This window comes from Geotrypetes seraphini, chromosome 15 (genome assembly GCF_902459505.1).
Source record: "Geotrypetes seraphini chromosome 15, aGeoSer1.1, whole genome shotgun sequence".
Taxonomy (NCBI): Eukaryota; Metazoa; Chordata; class Amphibia; order Gymnophiona; family Dermophiidae; genus Geotrypetes; species Geotrypetes seraphini.
Window position 1 is genome coordinate 7,211,786 of NC_047098.1, and position 16,942 is coordinate 7,228,727.

General features: G+C 42.0%; 1 protein-coding gene across 1 annotated transcript; it reads right to left on the reverse strand.

Annotated features, from left to right (window-relative positions):
- Positions 1 to 3,846: 3,846 nt before the first annotated feature.
- LOC117349219 (basic phospholipase A2-like) lies at positions 3,847 to 16,005 on the reverse strand. Its single transcript, XM_033922412.1, has 5 exons — positions 15,926 to 16,005; positions 12,510 to 12,562; positions 9,411 to 9,546; positions 6,369 to 6,475; positions 3,847 to 5,211 (listed from the first exon to the last, which is right to left on the reverse strand). The coding sequence occupies exons 1-5, from the start codon at positions 16,003 to 16,005 to the stop codon at positions 5,072 to 5,074; spliced, it is 516 nt and encodes a 171-aa protein (XP_033778303.1). The 3' UTR covers positions 3,847 to 5,071.
- Positions 16,006 to 16,942: the final 937 nt, after the last annotated feature.

Here is a 16,942-nt window from a genome sequence, read left to right on the forward strand (position 1 = left end):
GTATACAGTAGAATTTAAATAGTATTCTTTCTGGATTTGGAAGCCAGTGTGAGTTGAGGTATGCTTCTGTAATGTGGTCGTGTTTTCTCAATGAGTAGATGAGTCTCAGAGCTGTATTTTGAATTGTTTGTAATTGTTTAGTCATTGTTGCAGGGCAGGGGAGGTAGATGATGTTGCAATAGTCTAGTAGACCTAGGATTAGGGATTGTGCTATGAGCTGGAATTGTGTTCTTTCGAAGATTTTTCGGACTTGTCTTAGGTTTCTCATGACTGCAAATGATTTCTGTATTGTTTTATTTATTTGTGGTTGCATGGTGCAGCATCTGTCTATCGTCATTCCTAATAGTTTTAGGGTGGTTTGAATGGGGTAGTTGATTGAGTTTATTTCTATATTGGTTATGGTTGGAACTTTGTTATTTTCGAGGAGGATGAATTTTGTTTTGTCTAGTTTCAGTTTGTGATCTTTCATCCAGATTACTACTGTTTCTAGTGTTCGGTGTAGTGTTTCTGTCATAGAGGGCTTTGGTTGATCAAAAGGTATGAGAATGGAAATGTCATCTGCATAGCTATAGGAGGTTAGACCTAGTTTGTCCAGGTATGCACCGAGGGATGCAGTATAGAGATTGAAGAGAGTGTGGGATAGTGGGGATCCTTGGGGTACGCCACAGGGGTTGGACCAAGGTTCTGATTTTTCTTTATCTGATTTTACTCTGTATATTCTGGATTTTAGGAAACCTTCAAACCATGAGTATACTTTATCTGAGATACCTATTGTGTCCAGAATTTGCAATAGGATGTTATGGTCTACCAAGTCAAGTGCTGCGGTCAAGTCCAGTTCTATGAGCAGCATTTTTTTTTTCCAGTGCTGAGGTGTTGTATAGCTGTGTCAATGAGGGAGCCTAGTAATGTATCTGTGCTGAAGTTGGTTCTGAAGCCAGATTGTGTGGGGTGGAGTATGTTGTGGTCTTCTAGATAGTTGGTGAGGAGTTTGGCTACTAGTCCTTCTATTAATTTGGAATATAGTGGTATTGAGGTAATGGGTCTGTAGTTGGATGGTTGATCTGTTGGTCCCTTTGCATCCTTTAGGATCGGGGTGATGATGATTTTACTGAGCTCAGTTGGGAAAAGGCCGTTTGTGAGCATGATTTGTATCAATTGTAGGAGTAGAGCACAGAATTTAGTGCTGGAGGTTAAGAGATATGGTGGGCAGTGGTTGAGGTCACAGGATGCGTGGCTGTATTTTCTTTAGAGTTTGTTGAATTTGGACCATTGTATATTGGGGAAGTGGGACCAGGTTCTGTCTGCTGCAAGTTGATTCTTTTTCTGTAGGACGTGTTGTGAATTCCATTGAATGGGTAGGGGTACCATTGAGGGTAGCTCTAATATTTGTAATTTTATTCTTGAAGTGTTCTACTAAGAGGGTGGTTGGGGGGTGGGGGTGCTGTTAGTAGTCAGGTACGGTCTGATATCAGTCAGATCTTTTAATATTTGGAATAGTTTTTTGGTATCTTGGGTTTCTGTGCCTATTAGATTAGTGTAATGTGTTTTTCTCTTATCCTTTAATTGTAGTTTGTATTTGTTAATTTTTTTTCCAGGAGGTTTTCATATGATCTAGGTTAGTTTGTCTCCATTTTCTTTCTAGTCGTCTGCATTATCTTTTGAGTAGGAGTAATTCGTTGTCAAACCATTGGTCTGATCTTCTGCTTGTTCTAGTTTTGGTTTGTAATGGGGCTAGTTCATCAAGGGTGTTAGTGCTCAATTTGCCCCAGTGTGAAATGAAGTCCTTGGGGTTGCATTCCTGAATTGTTTCATCTATTTTTGTCCAGAATTTGGTGGGCTTGATGTGTTTGCGTGAGGTGTAGGTTACTCTTTTGGATTTTGGTATGGTTTTGTTTTTGGTCCAGTTGGTGTTCAAGGTGTATGTGTAGTGGTCAGACCAAAGGGATGGAGACCAAGTTCCATTGGATGTTTGAATTTGTGTTATAGCTGGTCATGAATGCTGTGATGTCAAGTTGGTGGCCTTTCTCATGAGGATTTAAAATCTGGAAAGATAAGGCATTGAGAAATGAAAGAAAGTTATCTACTAGTTCGGATGATTGGTCTTCAAGATGTAGGTTTAGATCTCCTTGGATAAGGTTGTAGGCTGCTGTTAGTGAGATTTGGTATAAGAAGTTTTCAAATTCAGGTCTTACTGTGGTCCAGTTTCCCGGTGTTATTAATAACTCTGTAACACTTACACCTCACAACTCCTTATGGTAACATCTCTACAGAAGCTAATATATAATATCACCTTTACAGAAGCTCATGTATTGTAATGCCTTTGCAGAGGCTTATGTAGACCATTCTGAATTGACTCCCTAGTCACTAGTAGTGATATAGAGGATCTGAATAATAATAATAAATATCAAAGTTCTTCCTAGGCATTATTACACAGTGCATAATTTACAGGTAGGAGTATACAAGGGTGGAGTTTGGAAACAGGAGACTGGGCTTGATGGACCTTCGCTCTGATCCACAACATGAGCCTATTACATACTGTGTCTGTGCTGTGATAATGTTATTGGATGGAACAACAGGCTCCAAAGAAACTATAAGCTTTATCAAAAATTGCAACAGAACTCTGCATGGCAAAGCCTACAAAGTCTAGGTGCTTAATGAAAACACAGGATTTCACATCTACCCCCGAAGAATCTGTCAGGCAATGGACAGTCCAGAGTGAGGGGACCTCAGCAAAGACCATGGTTGCAGTTGACCAAAAGAGTTTTTCTTATACTTTATCCAACAGCCCATATTAGTTTTTCTTGATGAAACCAAGGTTGGATAATTATACGTATATAAGTGATCTTACAGTGACGGCAGCTGGTTATCATGGATGACTCTTACCAACAAGACAAAGTCCATAAACAGATATTAAAATAGAACTTGGGAAATCCAATGCTTATTATCTCAGGGGGTGAGTGGCAAGGAATCTCGTTACTTTTTGGGGATCCTGCCAAGTATTTGTGACCTGGATTGACCACTTTTGTAAAGTTGATGCTGACTAGATGATCCTTTGGTCTGACTCAGTGTAGCGCTTCTTACGTCCCTTGTTTGAACCCTGGAGGTCATCGCTGGTTGCCTCTCCTGATACAGCCTCTTCCCACCTTATTATGATTCTCTCTCTCTCTAACCCAACTAGATCCTGGAGGCTAAGGCCTCTGCTATCTCTACCCTACGCCTTCCCTGGAAACTACTGCCAACCTGCAATGCCACTTCTTGGCAGTGGCATAGTAAGGGTGAACGGCACCTGGGATAGTGGTACCCCTCGCAGTCCGCCCTGCCATGCGTACGCCTCCTTCCCTGTACCTTAACTTCTCCGGCATGAGCAGCATGCTGCCCATGTCGGTGTTGGCTCGCCCTTGACGTCACTTACTAGGTTAAGGTCCCAGCAGTGACGTCAGAGAGAGCACCGATGCCAACGTGGGCAGCAGCCTCAGGCCAAAAATGTATAGGGGAAGATAAGGGGTGTTCGTGCATGGCAAGGAGCAGGCAAGCAAGCCAGTGGGCGGGCAGTGGTTGGAGAGGAAGAGGTGTGCCACTGCGCCCTTAAGAAGACCACGCCCGGAGTAGACAGTCCCCCTGTATTATTCCATGGCTTCTAGGTATTAATTAGTTATTCAACCTATTAGATTATTTGACCTAGCTCAGGTCCCAAGAGGTTTGGAGAACAGTTCAATGATGGTATTGGGTAAAATGAAAAGAGCAAATCCCGGAACATGTCAAGGCCAAGGGAATGATGCCAGAAATAGTGGACAAGTCTGTCAAGCCAAAATGCAAGAAAATAGATACAATGGTCAACAAGCCAACTGCAGATGAAAGATTTGATTTTATTGTTGAATATATAACAGTGTAAATAGAAAAAAAAAGCCTCTTGATCCTTCTCAGAGTGCGGCAAAGCAGTGATTTTCAAATACAATGAAGACAAATTTAGCAATTCAAGAGCAACAATGAGCTGGAGAATGACACGGGGACAAATTTTCCCAGTCCACATGCCATTTCTCTATCCCCCATCCCATCCCAGCTCTGTCCTTTCCCCATTCCTGCAAGCTCCGTCCTCATCTGCACAAGCCTTAAACCCTTTAAAATCCTAAGTGGCAACATTCTAGAGCTGAGATTGTGATGTCATAATGCCTCATTCCACCAATGCCTAAGCTCCGCCCTCATCTACGCAAGCCTCAAACACTTTAAAATTTTAAGTGTTCTAGGTTTGTGCGGTTAAGGCAGAGCTTACAGGGAGGGGGCAGGGACAGGCGCAGGCTCACGTGGATGGACGGGGATCTTGAGATCCTCTGGGGATGGAAACAATTTGTCTCCGTGCCATTCTCTGCAAAGGACTTATTGTGAGATGTGCGTCCGATGGCAACTTTCGAATGTGTGCGCACACACAGCACCCTAAAATTTCTTTTTCCGCGGAGAGGGAGTGTCGGGGAGCGGAATACGGGTACTTCTGTGCTAATCAGCGCATTTACATTACTGCATGCTAACTGATTTGCGCAGGATTCGCATATGAATCCTTATTGCTTACAAAATAGGTGTCGGTAAGGGCTCATGCGCTAACTTTTTAAAATTGGCTGGACGGTAATAGCAACGTGAGCCCATGGCCATTAATTGAAAAATGGAAAATTGGCCATTTTTCTGCTGCAGTAAAAATGGCCTCAGAGTACGGGAAAACCCAGCATCAGAGCGCACTACGGCCATTTTCTTCCGCAGCTATGTAAAAGGACCCCCTCGGTTTATTAAATGGGTCTGTGGATAGGTTTAGCATTAGATGCTGTGGTTGACACCCCTCACGATTAAAAAAATATACCCTAACTGGCTTTTAAAAAATGTCCTCATATAAATCGCTCGCAGATTTTTTCTTTGTAAAACTACAGAAAAGACGTGGTTATAGATTGCATGATGAGAAAAGACAAAGGACGCTACAGGCTTCTACTATGAAATCATCAAATTTCTTTTAAATGAAAGATCGTAAAGGAATGATTAGCACTCGCATCTGAGAAGGAGGCTATTTTTGCTTTAAAGGTAAAATATTTTATAAGAAGCACGTCTTCAGCCACGTGATCAATTGTAAAGCAACGTTTGTCATGTTCTGAGTGCCGAGATTCAGTTTGAGGCATTTGAGAGTTGCCTTGTCACATCCGCAGGTCTGCTTTTGACACGAAGTCCCTGGGTCTATGTAGAAAGAAAAACAGATTTTCAGAACGTCCCAACAAACAGATTCCCGCAACAAAATGAATCTCGTCTACTATGATTTCTCCCCACCTCATGTTTGTCCCTTTTTTTCCTTTCTTCTATTCCACGTCCCTTTTGTCAGCGCTCGTCTTGTTTCAATTGCTTGTTGAATTAACTCTCCCTAGTGATGTCCCACCTTAGTAATTCTGTAACCTTGTTTTAACTTTAAATGTATTTTGTATAATCCATTTTTACTGCTGTACACCGCCTAGAAGTCTGATTAGGCGGTATAAATTTTTAAAAAATATACTTGAACACGCTTCTGCTTCAAGACAAGAGCCTCTTCGGTATCTGCAGTGAGCTAATATCATCATAAGCGTGGCATTGTCAGATTGTCTATTTTGAGTGGATCTAGAGTTAACTTGGTGGGGTGGGCCCTTCCAAAACTCTGGCTCAGAATGCCCCTCCCCCACCCCCGCCGTAGATCTATAAAGTACAGGGTCTTTTTTATCCTCCCCTTCCCCTTCACTGCCACATCCAATATTTTTCCCTCTCTCTTCTCTCTCAGCCCCTGTGCCCATGGTTCCAAACCCAACATGTCTGTACCTTTTTCTTCCCCGCTCATGGACCAGCAACTCTCCCTCTCTCGCTGACATCCTCCATTCCTTCCTGATGTACCTTCAAGGCATTCCCTGCAGCAGCTGCGATTCATACTTGCTGCCTCTACTGGCTTCACAGGTTTCCCTCTGCCGTGACCTACCTCCCTGATGCCAATTCCTGTTTCCCCACTGTTGGAACATGGCAGAGGGAAGCCTGTGGAGATGTTTTCCAAAAGCTTTTGAAATCATACTTATGCAAATCTATGAAAGAGGTCCCACGCTTAGATTTCAGCTTGATTGGGAGACTTTTGAGAACTTCTGAAAAACATACTTATGGGTGTTAGCATTTATGTGCTTTTATGAGAGAGGTTTATGCCTCAAACTTTGCTTGGCAGGGCAAAAAGAAAGAGCACCTCGCCTTGGAATATCGAGAAACCAAAAGAGAGGCAAAGGGGACGTCTTTTGAAAGAGTGTGCGATCAAGTGCTTTGCTTTTGAGTTGATAAAGCGGCCAAACAAAACTGAAACTTTCTGGGAATTAAACCTCTGGGTCACTTACTGCAGGTGACGGTTCCATTGGTGCAAGAGTAACTATACGTCACCAAACTGGGTTTGCAGCTATTCGTTCTCAGTGAATTGCGACAGGCCTTACGACTGAGGAAGCACCTGAAATGAAAAAGAAACACAAGAAGTCAAAGCAGATTTTTAAATAAGAAACCAAAGACTGGTCTTCGTGACTTTTGGAGCATTGAGATAAAGCATCAGATTACTGCGTCTCAATGGCCACGAATCTGGACTTGGAGGATGAGGTATATGGTGTCAGCATCTATGAGCCAAACATAGGGCTCCTTTTACAAAGGCGCGCTAGTGGTTTAACGTGCATAATACCACACGTTAAACCGCCAGCCGTGTTAGCCCTACTGCCTCCTCTTGAGCAGGTGGTAGTTTTTAGGCCAGCGCGGGGGTTAACACGTGATAAAAAGTCAAGCGCGTTAGACCCGCTGGCGCGGCTTGATAAAAGGAGCCCATGGTTTTGTTCATTACGTAGAGCATTTTGGACCCCAGTTCATTTACAGAAATTAGATCAAAATCTAATAGATGCCGGCATTGTCATCTTGAAGTTGGGACTTTGGATCATTTACTATATTATTGTCCCTTGATACTTAAATTTTGGAGCTCCATTTGGGATCAAGTGAATAATATATTAGTGGCATTGACGTACGATACCATCTGGTTCGATACGTTAATGAGAGCTAAAAGTCAAATATCAGCTCGAAATAATAAACCATTCAACTCCTTTTGAAGAACTGGAAGAACTGGGATAGGTTAAGTGACACTTTCTGGTGGGAATCTCTCTGTTGTACTTTTAAAATGGAACATTCGACGGCCATACAACAGGGACGGTATAAGAAATTTATGGATGTTTGGGAACCATTGACTAAGTTCTGTAAGGATTGATAACTGATTTGATTTAATCGACCCTTAAGCATACACATCCAGGGTGGGTGGGAGGGGGGAGGGTTTTGCATTGGAATTTCATTCGGGGAATAAATGGAAGATTTCCTGTAGATCTATACTTTTTCTGATTATTTGAGGGGGGGTGAAATAGTTGTGCATTAATGTCTATAAGTTTAATGTGCATTTCATGTAATATGTATATTGAAATTGTTTCTTTGCACAATGATGGTTTGGAAATTTAATAAAGTTTAAAAAAAATAGCCCCCCCCAAAAAACCCAAAGACTATTATGTTCTTATGAAAAATCAATTCAAAAGGCCAAATCGAATCAAAATTCTTCCCCTGAATTGGGCAGCCCTAGCACACACTTATGAGAACATGATAGCTGGTTAATACTTCCATCCAATTCTCCGTCCATAACACGCCCCCTCAAAAAGCGTATTTTAAAAATATCTAATCCACGAGTTAGGGAAAACACTTTAATGCATATTGTGGTAGCCTGTTCTAGCGCACTAACCACACATTAGGGTTTAATTCTCTTTAGTAAAAAGGTCCTTTGAGAGTTATGCTCTCTTTGAACATTTTCTAGGGCTCAACTCAAAATTTCACTAAACTCTTCAATTTAGGAGAATAATCAGTGGGTGAAGGGTTCGGTGCTTGGACCCATGCTCTTCAACATATTTATAAATGACCTGGAAATTGGTACAACAAGTGAGATGATTAAATTTGCAGATGATACAAAGTTATTCAGAGTAGTGAAGATGCAGGAGGATTGCGAAGACCTACAACGTGACATAAACATGCTCAAAAAATGGGCCGTGACAATGCAAATGAGATTTAACGTGGATAAGTGTAAGGTGATGCATGTCGGTAACAAAAATCTTATACACGACTATAGGATGTCCAGTGTGATCTTGGAAAAACCCCCCCAGGAAAGAGACTTGGGAGGACTGGTTGACAAGTCAATGAAGCTGTCCGCGCAATGTACGGTGGCAGCAAAAAGGGCGAACAGAATGCTAGGAATGATTAAGAAGGGGATCACGAACAGATCGGAGAAGGTTATCATGCCGCTATACTGGGCCATGGTACGCCCCCACCTGGAATACTGCATGCAGCACTTGTTGCCGTACATGAAAAAGGACACAGTGCTTCTCGAAAGGGTCTAGAGGAGAGCAACTAAAATGATTAAAGGGCTGGAGGAGTTGCCTTACAGTGAAAGATTAGAGAAACTGGGCCTCTTCTCCCTTGAAAAGAGGAGACTGAGAGGGGACATGATCGAAACATTCAAGATAATGAAGGGAATAGACTTAGTAGATAAAGACAGGTTGTTCACTCTCTCCAAGGTAGGGAGAATGAGAGGGCACTCTCTAAAGTTGAAAGGGGATAGATTCCGTACGAACATAAGGAAGTTCTTTTTCACCCAAAGAGTGGTGGAAAACTGGAACGCTCTTCTGGAGACTGTTATAGGGGAAAACACCCTCCAGGGATTCAAGACAAAGTTAACTTCCTGCTGAACCAGAACGTACGCAGGTAAGGCTAATCTCAGTTAGGGCGCTGGTCTTTGACCCTGGGGGCAGCCGCGTGAGCGGACTGCTGGGCACGATGGACCACTGGTCTGACCCAGCAGCGGCAATTCTTATGTTCTTAAGATGTTAAGCGTTAAGCACTGATTTTCAGCACTAGTTCATAAAATCTAGGCAGATGAATGGGAGGCTTACATTTCTGAGCCTAATTCTTAAGCTGATAAATTAAGATGAATTTTCAGCTGAAAAGTAACGCTTCTAAATTTCGTTGAAAAGAGGACACAGATTTAGGAGGCTAACTTAGGCCTCCTTTTACGAAAGTGCGATAGCAGTTTCTAGCGTGGGGAGCTGGGCTGCTCCAGACGCTCATTGAGTTCTTATGAGCGTCGGGAGCTGCACAGGCCATTCAGCGCGGCTCCCCGTGCTAGAAACTGCTATCGCAGTTTCATAAAAGCGGGGGTTAACTTATAAGTAGAAATGTAGGAGCTCAGAATTTTCTGAATATTGGGTGATTTTTCCATGTGACACACTTTGATGCTTTCTCATGACACCCTATTTTGACAGCCGTTGTACACCTGGAACGAAAAAGTAAAGTTACTGTAATAATTAGCAAGAATTTACCTGTCTATTGGGCCGTTGCCTTGAGGTCTACAAGGACATCCGGATAGTTTCAAAGGTATATTGGCAAGTTTTCCAATAACTTCAAATATCTGATTGTTACACTTCCTTTTTTTATCGCTATGCACCACAATTGCACCTGAAATATGGAGGTGATTATTTTATTTATTGATTTATTTACCAAAGCAGCTCACAATAAAAACATCTACAATCTTGTTTACTGAAAGATTCTATACTGCTACTATATTGGGAAAACAGAATAAATAAATAGTGTGAAAAGTTTCAGCCTCTGATAACCAGAGCTGATACTGTGATGTCACAATGCCTCATTCTACCAATCAGAGCCAACCTCCTCAGTGATGTCACAATGGCTTCATTGTCCTGTACTTGACTCACTTTTAATACATTTTGATTTCTAGAATGGTGCAGTGTAGAGAATGACATTCCCATCCCCGCAGGAACTCAATTTCCCCATCCCGTCCTCGCAAGTTCTGTCCCTGTCCCTGCCCCATTCCTGTAAGCTCAGCCTTAACAGCACAAGCCTCGAACACTTATGATTTTAAAGTGTTTGAGGCTTGTGCAGATGAGGATGGAGCTTAGGCATTGGTAGAATGAGGCATTATGACATCACAATCTGAGCTCTAGAATGTTGCTACTTGTGATTTTAAAGTGTTTGAGGGATGGAGCTTAATCATTGGTGGAATGAGGCATTATGACATCACAATCTGAGCTCTAGAATGTCGCTACTTAGGATTTGAAAGTGTTTGAGGCTTGTGCAGATGAGGGCGGAGCTTAGGCATTGGTGGAATGAGGCATTATGACATCACAATCTGAGCTCTAGAATGTTGCTACTTATGATTTTAAAGTGTTTGAGGCTTGTGCAGATGAGGACAGAGCTTAGGCATTGGTGGAATGAGGCATTATGACATCACAATCTGAGCTCTAGAATGTTGCTACTTGTGATTTTAAAGTGTTTGAGGGATGGAGCTTAATCATTGGTGGAATGAGGCATTATGACATCACAATCTGAGCTCTAGAATGTCGCTACTTAGGATTTGAAAGTGTTTGAGGCTTGTGCAGATGAGGATGGAGCTTGCAGGAATGGGGCAGGGGCAGGAAAAGATCTCAGGGGGTGGGAGAGGCATGTCCTGTAGTCAGTCAGCTGGTGCTCTGCTCCTTCCCCTCACCTCTCCTTCTGCGGCACCCTCCCCCCAAAGCAGTAATAGAAGGCTCAGGGCTGGAGGACATCCGCGCATGCGCAGATGTTGCATTTCCGACACACTGTTTTAATGGAACTGGTGACGCCTTAATGGAACTTTGTTGGCATAAAAAACCTTCTTCACTATTCACTATTCACTATCAGGCTGTGCAATGCAAGTGACTCAAAGATGAATGCGAAGATACAGTCAAGGTTCCTGTTTCAGAGAAGTACTTGGATGTATCTTCAAACTGACATTGCAATCGCTACAGGAGCTTTGGCTGCTACGTTCTTCATTGGCGCTTCCTTTTTCCACATTGTGACGTTCAGTATTCGGACCCCTGAAGAAGGCGCTCACAGCTGAAACACAGACCGTGTTGAGTCCGCACCAACATTCGTTGATGCGTGTTGCTTGGATTATGACTAGCAATTGGAGTTGACATCAAGAACAGCCAGTGGCGTAGTGATGGTGGGAGGCGCCCCCTCCTCCTGAGCCCCTATGCCACACTCGCTCCCTTCCTTCCCCACCCTCTTACCTGTCAAAATCTTTGCCAGCGCGAGCATCTCTTTTAGCCTACATTTGCTCTCCCTCTGACACAACTTCCTGGCCCCAAGACCCGGAAGTGATTTCACAGGGAGCCAGGCCGGTGCGAGTAGCAGCCTACAGTGGCTGCTCACGCTGGCGGAGATTTTAAAGAGACATGGAGGGGAGGTGGAAGGGAGGGCATGAGCATGGCGTGTGGGGGTGGGTGGGGGTGGAGAGGTGCCTGCACCTGCACCAAGACAGCACCCCTCCTTACTAGGCCACTGAGTATATTGTATCCACAGTTTTTGACTCTACCCTGGTTTCCTGTGGTACTAAGGTGCTCTTTTTTTTTTTTTAGGGGGGTGGGGTTATTGTTTTATTGCTGACTGGTGCAAAAGAAAAAACAACATTAGGTGGACTTGTATGCTGCCTTTTTGTGGCTTTGGCATTTCAAAGCTTACATTCAAACCAGTGGTGCCTGGAGAATTAAGTGACTTGCCCAGGGTCACTAGGATTTAATCTCACAACCTCTAGGTGTAGAGGCAGCAGCTCGGCCAGTGAGCCACAGCCCTTCCTCATAGTCAAGGGTCAGTGATGTTTTACAAACATTGATCCAATAAAAACTGATTTGATTTGGGTGTTGGCATGGCAGGGTGCTTCATTGGTACTTTTCAGTTAAAATCTGAAAACAAAACGCTCTTTCTATACTGCCATATATGCTGGTCATGAAATCTTTTTTTCTGTTGAAAAAGCTAAGGAGAATTTGTAATCTGTTAGAACCCTCCATTTTTATTTTTTTTTTTGTGTTAGTTGTTCAAAGCTCGCTTCTGTCAGTACTGGATTACAGCAATATTCAGGGTGGCAGAAGGATTTAATTAAAATAATCTAAACAATTCAAAATACCGTAGTGTGGCTAATATTTTCGACCACAAATATGATAGAGCTACTTCAAGTTTCAAGTTTAATATGCATTTGATTAATCGCTTATCTTTTTTACTAAGCGATGCACAATATAAAATGATAAAAGCATATTTAAAACTTCATTACTGATAGACATATTGTCTACTAATTGAAGCTTTATTAATTGGAACCCATATATCTGAGTTCAGATTTCACCTACGGAATCCCTTCCATTTGGGAATGCACTTCCCATTCAAATTAGAAAGCTACAGGATTAGTTACTTTTTAGGAAGGCATTGAAAACTTTTCTCTTCAAAAAATATTCCATCCAGACTCTCAGGGACTGCCTGGATGGTTTTCTTTAATTTTTATGCCACATAGAGCTTGCAGGAGTTTGTGGAACCAAAGAACATTTGTAATGTAAGACATTAGACAATGCTTCATAAAAATACATTATTACAGTAGAAGATGGACTCACAGGAGATGAGGACTGTGAGGAATGTTATGTAATTCTTCATTTCTGCACAGAATCTAAAAGAGAAATTTAAAAATAAAACACCATGGTCAGTCCAAACTTTATACTGTCAGGTCCCAGGGACAAGGACAACGTCTAGAGCAGTGGTTCCCAACCCTGTCCTGGAGGAACACCAGGCCAATTGGGTTTTCAGGCTAGCCCTAATGAATATGCATGAAGCAAATTTGCATGTTTATCACTTCCATCATATGCAAATCTCTCTCATGCATATTCATTAGGGCAGTGGTTCCCAACCCTGTCCTGGAGGAACACCAGGCCAATTGGGTTTTCAGGCTAGCCCTAATGAATATGCATGAAGCAAATTTGCATGTTTATCACTTCCATCATATGCAAATCTCTCTCATGCATATTCATTAGGGCAGTGGTTCCCAACCCTGTCCTGGAGGAACACCAGGCCAATTGGGTTTTCAGGCTAGCCCTAATGAATATGCATGAAGCAAATTTGCATGTTTATCACTTCCATCATATGCAAATCTCTCTCATGCATATTCATTAGGGCAGTGGTTCCCAACCCTGTCCTGGAGGAACACCAGGCCAATTGGGTTTTCAGGCTAGCCCTAATGAATATGCATGAAGCAAATTTGCATGTTTATCACTTCCATCATATGCAAATCTCTCTCATGCATATTCATTAGGGCAGTGGTTCCCAACCCTGTCCTGGAGGAACACCAGGCCAATTGGGTTTTCAGGCTAGCCCTAATGAATATGCATGAAGCAAATTTGCATGTTTATCACTTCCATCATATGCAAATCTCTCTCATGCATATTCATTAGGGCAGTGGTTCCCAACCCTGTCCTGGAGGAACACCAGGCCAATTGGGTTTTCAGGCTAGCCCTAATGAATATGCATGAAGCAAATTTGCATGCCTATCACTTCCATCATATGCAAATCTTTCTCATGCATATTCATTAGGGCTAGCCTGAAAACCCGATTGGCCTGGTGTTCCTCCAAGACAGGGTTGGGAATCACTGGTCTAGAAAACCTTCACATATCCATAACGCACATGCAATAAACTCTCTATTAATCGGAACTTAAGCAACCAGAACGTTCAAGCAACCGGGAAAAAAATCTAAGAAATACTGTAATACTTCAAATAAAATGAAACTGATGGAAATTTAAGTGTAAACTTGGCGCGCCACACCTAAGTATGCCCGCGCTTTGCCTACCACATGTCCGGTAGTTTGTTTGGAACAGTTTACGGTATGGCATAGTATGGGGTATAGTATTAGTTAGGCCTATTTTTAATAATAACTCTCAAGCAACCAGAAACACCATTTATCTGGCATCTATCAATCCACATAGGTGCCGGTTAACTGAGAGTCTACTGTACTTGCCTTGAACTTAACCTTCCATCTGTTTATCCGAAAGCATTCTGTACCACCCATCTTGCCCCATCTAATATCTGCATTTGACTCCTTGGCTATAAGATCAGCTGTATCATAGAAAAGCTTTAGCGTAATATCCATGTTACTTGAATGTTCTGATTTGTGCTCTGGTGCTAATTCAATTCCAATAAAAGCCAGCAAATGAGATGCAAAGTATGCAAATGCAGGCAAAGTCCCTCATTACTATACAGATCAAATAATACAGCTATGCTGAATATCACAAGCCAGCTGGGATTATTTTCCTTCCCGGGACCTTTGGGCTACTAACATATGTCCAATATTCGCAGGCGCCACCTTAAAGGGGCTGAAGCTGGAGAAATAATGGCATCCTTCTCAAGCAAAGACTTCCTCCAAAGACCCCCCTACAAGCACCTTTCTAATCCCTAGTCTTAGCCCATCACCATAATTCCCCTGGGCCGACTGAAACAATCTGAGGTGGTCCAGTGGAATTGGGTAGGAGTGATTCCAAGTTGTTTCTATGCCTTGTGATTCTAGGTTCAAAAGAGCAGCTGCAACCCCTAGAGGTAGTCTCCTGGTATTGCTTCTAAGGAGTCAAGCTACCATAAAAGGAAGGAATGAGCCTTGTTATGATATCTCTGCTTCAAGATGCAGTTGAAAGCTTGACTCTTCACCTAGGCCTTTAATAGGAGAAGTAACTAACATACTAGTAACCCACACAAGGCATGACACCGGCTGAGCATACGAGGGGGCTCTGGAAAGTTCTCAGCCCAACCACAATGAGAATGCTGTGGATATGGTTCAATCAATGATCTCAAAACTTGAAGAGAACAAACTTCTATTGAACCATGCCAATTTCACCTTTTTTTCCCACCACAAGGCCTGAAACACCAAAGGCATTAATTCAATATTATTTCATGCCCTTACTGGGGTGATATGTTACTCAATTATTTATAAAAGAGCATTTTGCTTTTGCCCTAAGTGCTCTTCTGTTAATAACTGAGTAACACATCACCCCAGTAAGGGCATGAAAGAATACTGAAGTAACGCCTTGTGTGTTTGAGGTCTTGTGGTGGGAAAAAAAGGTGAATTTGGCTTGGCTCAATATAAGTTTGTTCTCTTCAAATTTTATAATTTTGGGTTGAATATAACTTAGAATTTTCCACTAAGCAAATCGGATCAATCATTGATCTGAACCAATGTCAAAACACAGAATTTCGTTTCTGCAAATTGACACTTAACGAAATAAGGTAACACTGTTTTCAGCTACAATGGCAAAATAATGCTCAGAATTTAGGAAGTTGGTTGGTTGGGATGAGAACCCAACTTTTCATCACCCCCCCTGAATTATAGCACCCTGTCGTCTGTTAAAATGTTTTATAGTGTATATTATGCCATAATTTGAGTATTTTTACTGCTGTAACTGTCTATTGCTTGAGTTTGACTTATTCTTGCTGTACATCGCCTTGAGCAAATTCCTTCAAAAAGGCAGTAAATAAATCCTAATTAAAAAATGTAATTTATCATTACATATTTGAACTGACTCAAAAAACAATGAAATACCATTTCCTTAAGCTCATTTACTGCAAGTTAAAATGGGAAAACCACCAAATAAGAAGAAAAGAAAATTAAAAATACAAACCAATGAGTCAAAAACTATGAAAAGTGTAGCTTCTGTTTTTAGAGTAAAGTAGAGCGTTTGCTGTGTTAATCCTATAAGATGAACAGAGATCTGTGCAAAATGGGCGAAGTATAACTTCCCCGAACGTACAAGCCAGTTACAAGTTGCATTATGCTGATGGTGTGACGGTCAACTTCTACTGTGGCAAGAACTGAGGACTCTCCATTGGAGAAGTCCATCGTACATTCTGGCTATCTCTTCCCAATTTCAAATAATGTTCCTGCATTGTACTATGCTAAATATTTAGGTTCCATATGCTGCCTTTTTGAAATTCCTGAGCTCCTATCCTTGGAAAAAAGAGGAATATCAAACACCTGAATCTTAACGAACTCACCTATAAGCGGCGCCTTTTCTCTGGCTGCTGGAAAAGTCTTGGCAGTTCTGTAGCTTGTGTGAAATGATCTTGAAGAACATCTCTTAAATAGATCCTGACATACCTTGGGGGGGATAAGGGGAGGGCGTACAAGCTTGTTGGCTGTTATCCAGATGGGAAGTATGTTCTGATTTCTCACATTTGAGCCAAACAAATCAGGAGAATGCCAGAAATATTCTATAAAGTAAGTGCCTAGGAATGACTTAATAATTACCTATAACAGGAATATTTACCTACACAGTTCATAGATAGAGATTAATGCTAGATACTGACATACGTTATACACAATAATACATAGTAACATAGTAAATGACGGCAGATAAAAACCTGAACAGTCCATCCAGTCAGCCCATTACAAATACATGATTAAATTAACTTGTCTCTTCTTTGGTACTTCTGGGTCATAGACTGTAAAGTCCACCTGGTATTGTCCTGGGTTCCAAATGCTGACGTTGCCCTCCAAGCTCACTCCAGCCTATCCAACCATTCTGTTTGCAGGATATCTATCATAAATTCTGGCCAGTAACATCCTCATGTTCCAAGTTAGTGGAGTTCCCATTGATGCCCTCCCCAGCCCATCCTACACCAAATCACCACATATGGGACACAAACCGTGCAAGTCTGTCCAGTACCGGCCTTAGCTCATTAATTTAAATTCTTCATTTTCTAATTAGAGATCCTCTATGTTTATCCCACACTTTTTTGAATTCTATCACAGTTTTCCTCTCCACCACTTCCATCGTGATGGCATTCCAGGCATCTACCACCCTCTCCATGATTAAAAAAAACTTCCTAACATTGCTCCTGAGTCTTCCTTCCTGAAACCTCAAGTTATGCCCTCTAGTTTTACCATTTTCCCTTCTTTGGAAAAGATTTGGTTCTCTATTAATACCTTTCATGTATTTAAACGTCTGTATCATATCTCCCCTGTCCCTCCTCTCCTCTAGACTATACATGTTTAGGTCTTCCAGTCTCTTC

Bases quoted from the DNA above. Each gene is read 5' to 3' on its own strand.
- LOC117349219 (XM_033922412.1), bottom strand. From the start codon at position 16,005: ATGTTCTTCAAGATCATTTCACACAAGCTACAGAACTGCCAAGACTTT. The intron at 12,563-15,925 runs GTGAGTTCGTTA...TTTCTCTTTTAG, and splicing joins AGAAAAGGCGCCGCTTATAG to ATTCTGTGCAGAAATGAAGA. The intron at 5,212-6,368 runs GTAAGTGACCCA...CTTTCTACATAG, and splicing joins CAATGGAACCGTCACCTGCA to ACCCAGGGACTTCGTGTCAA.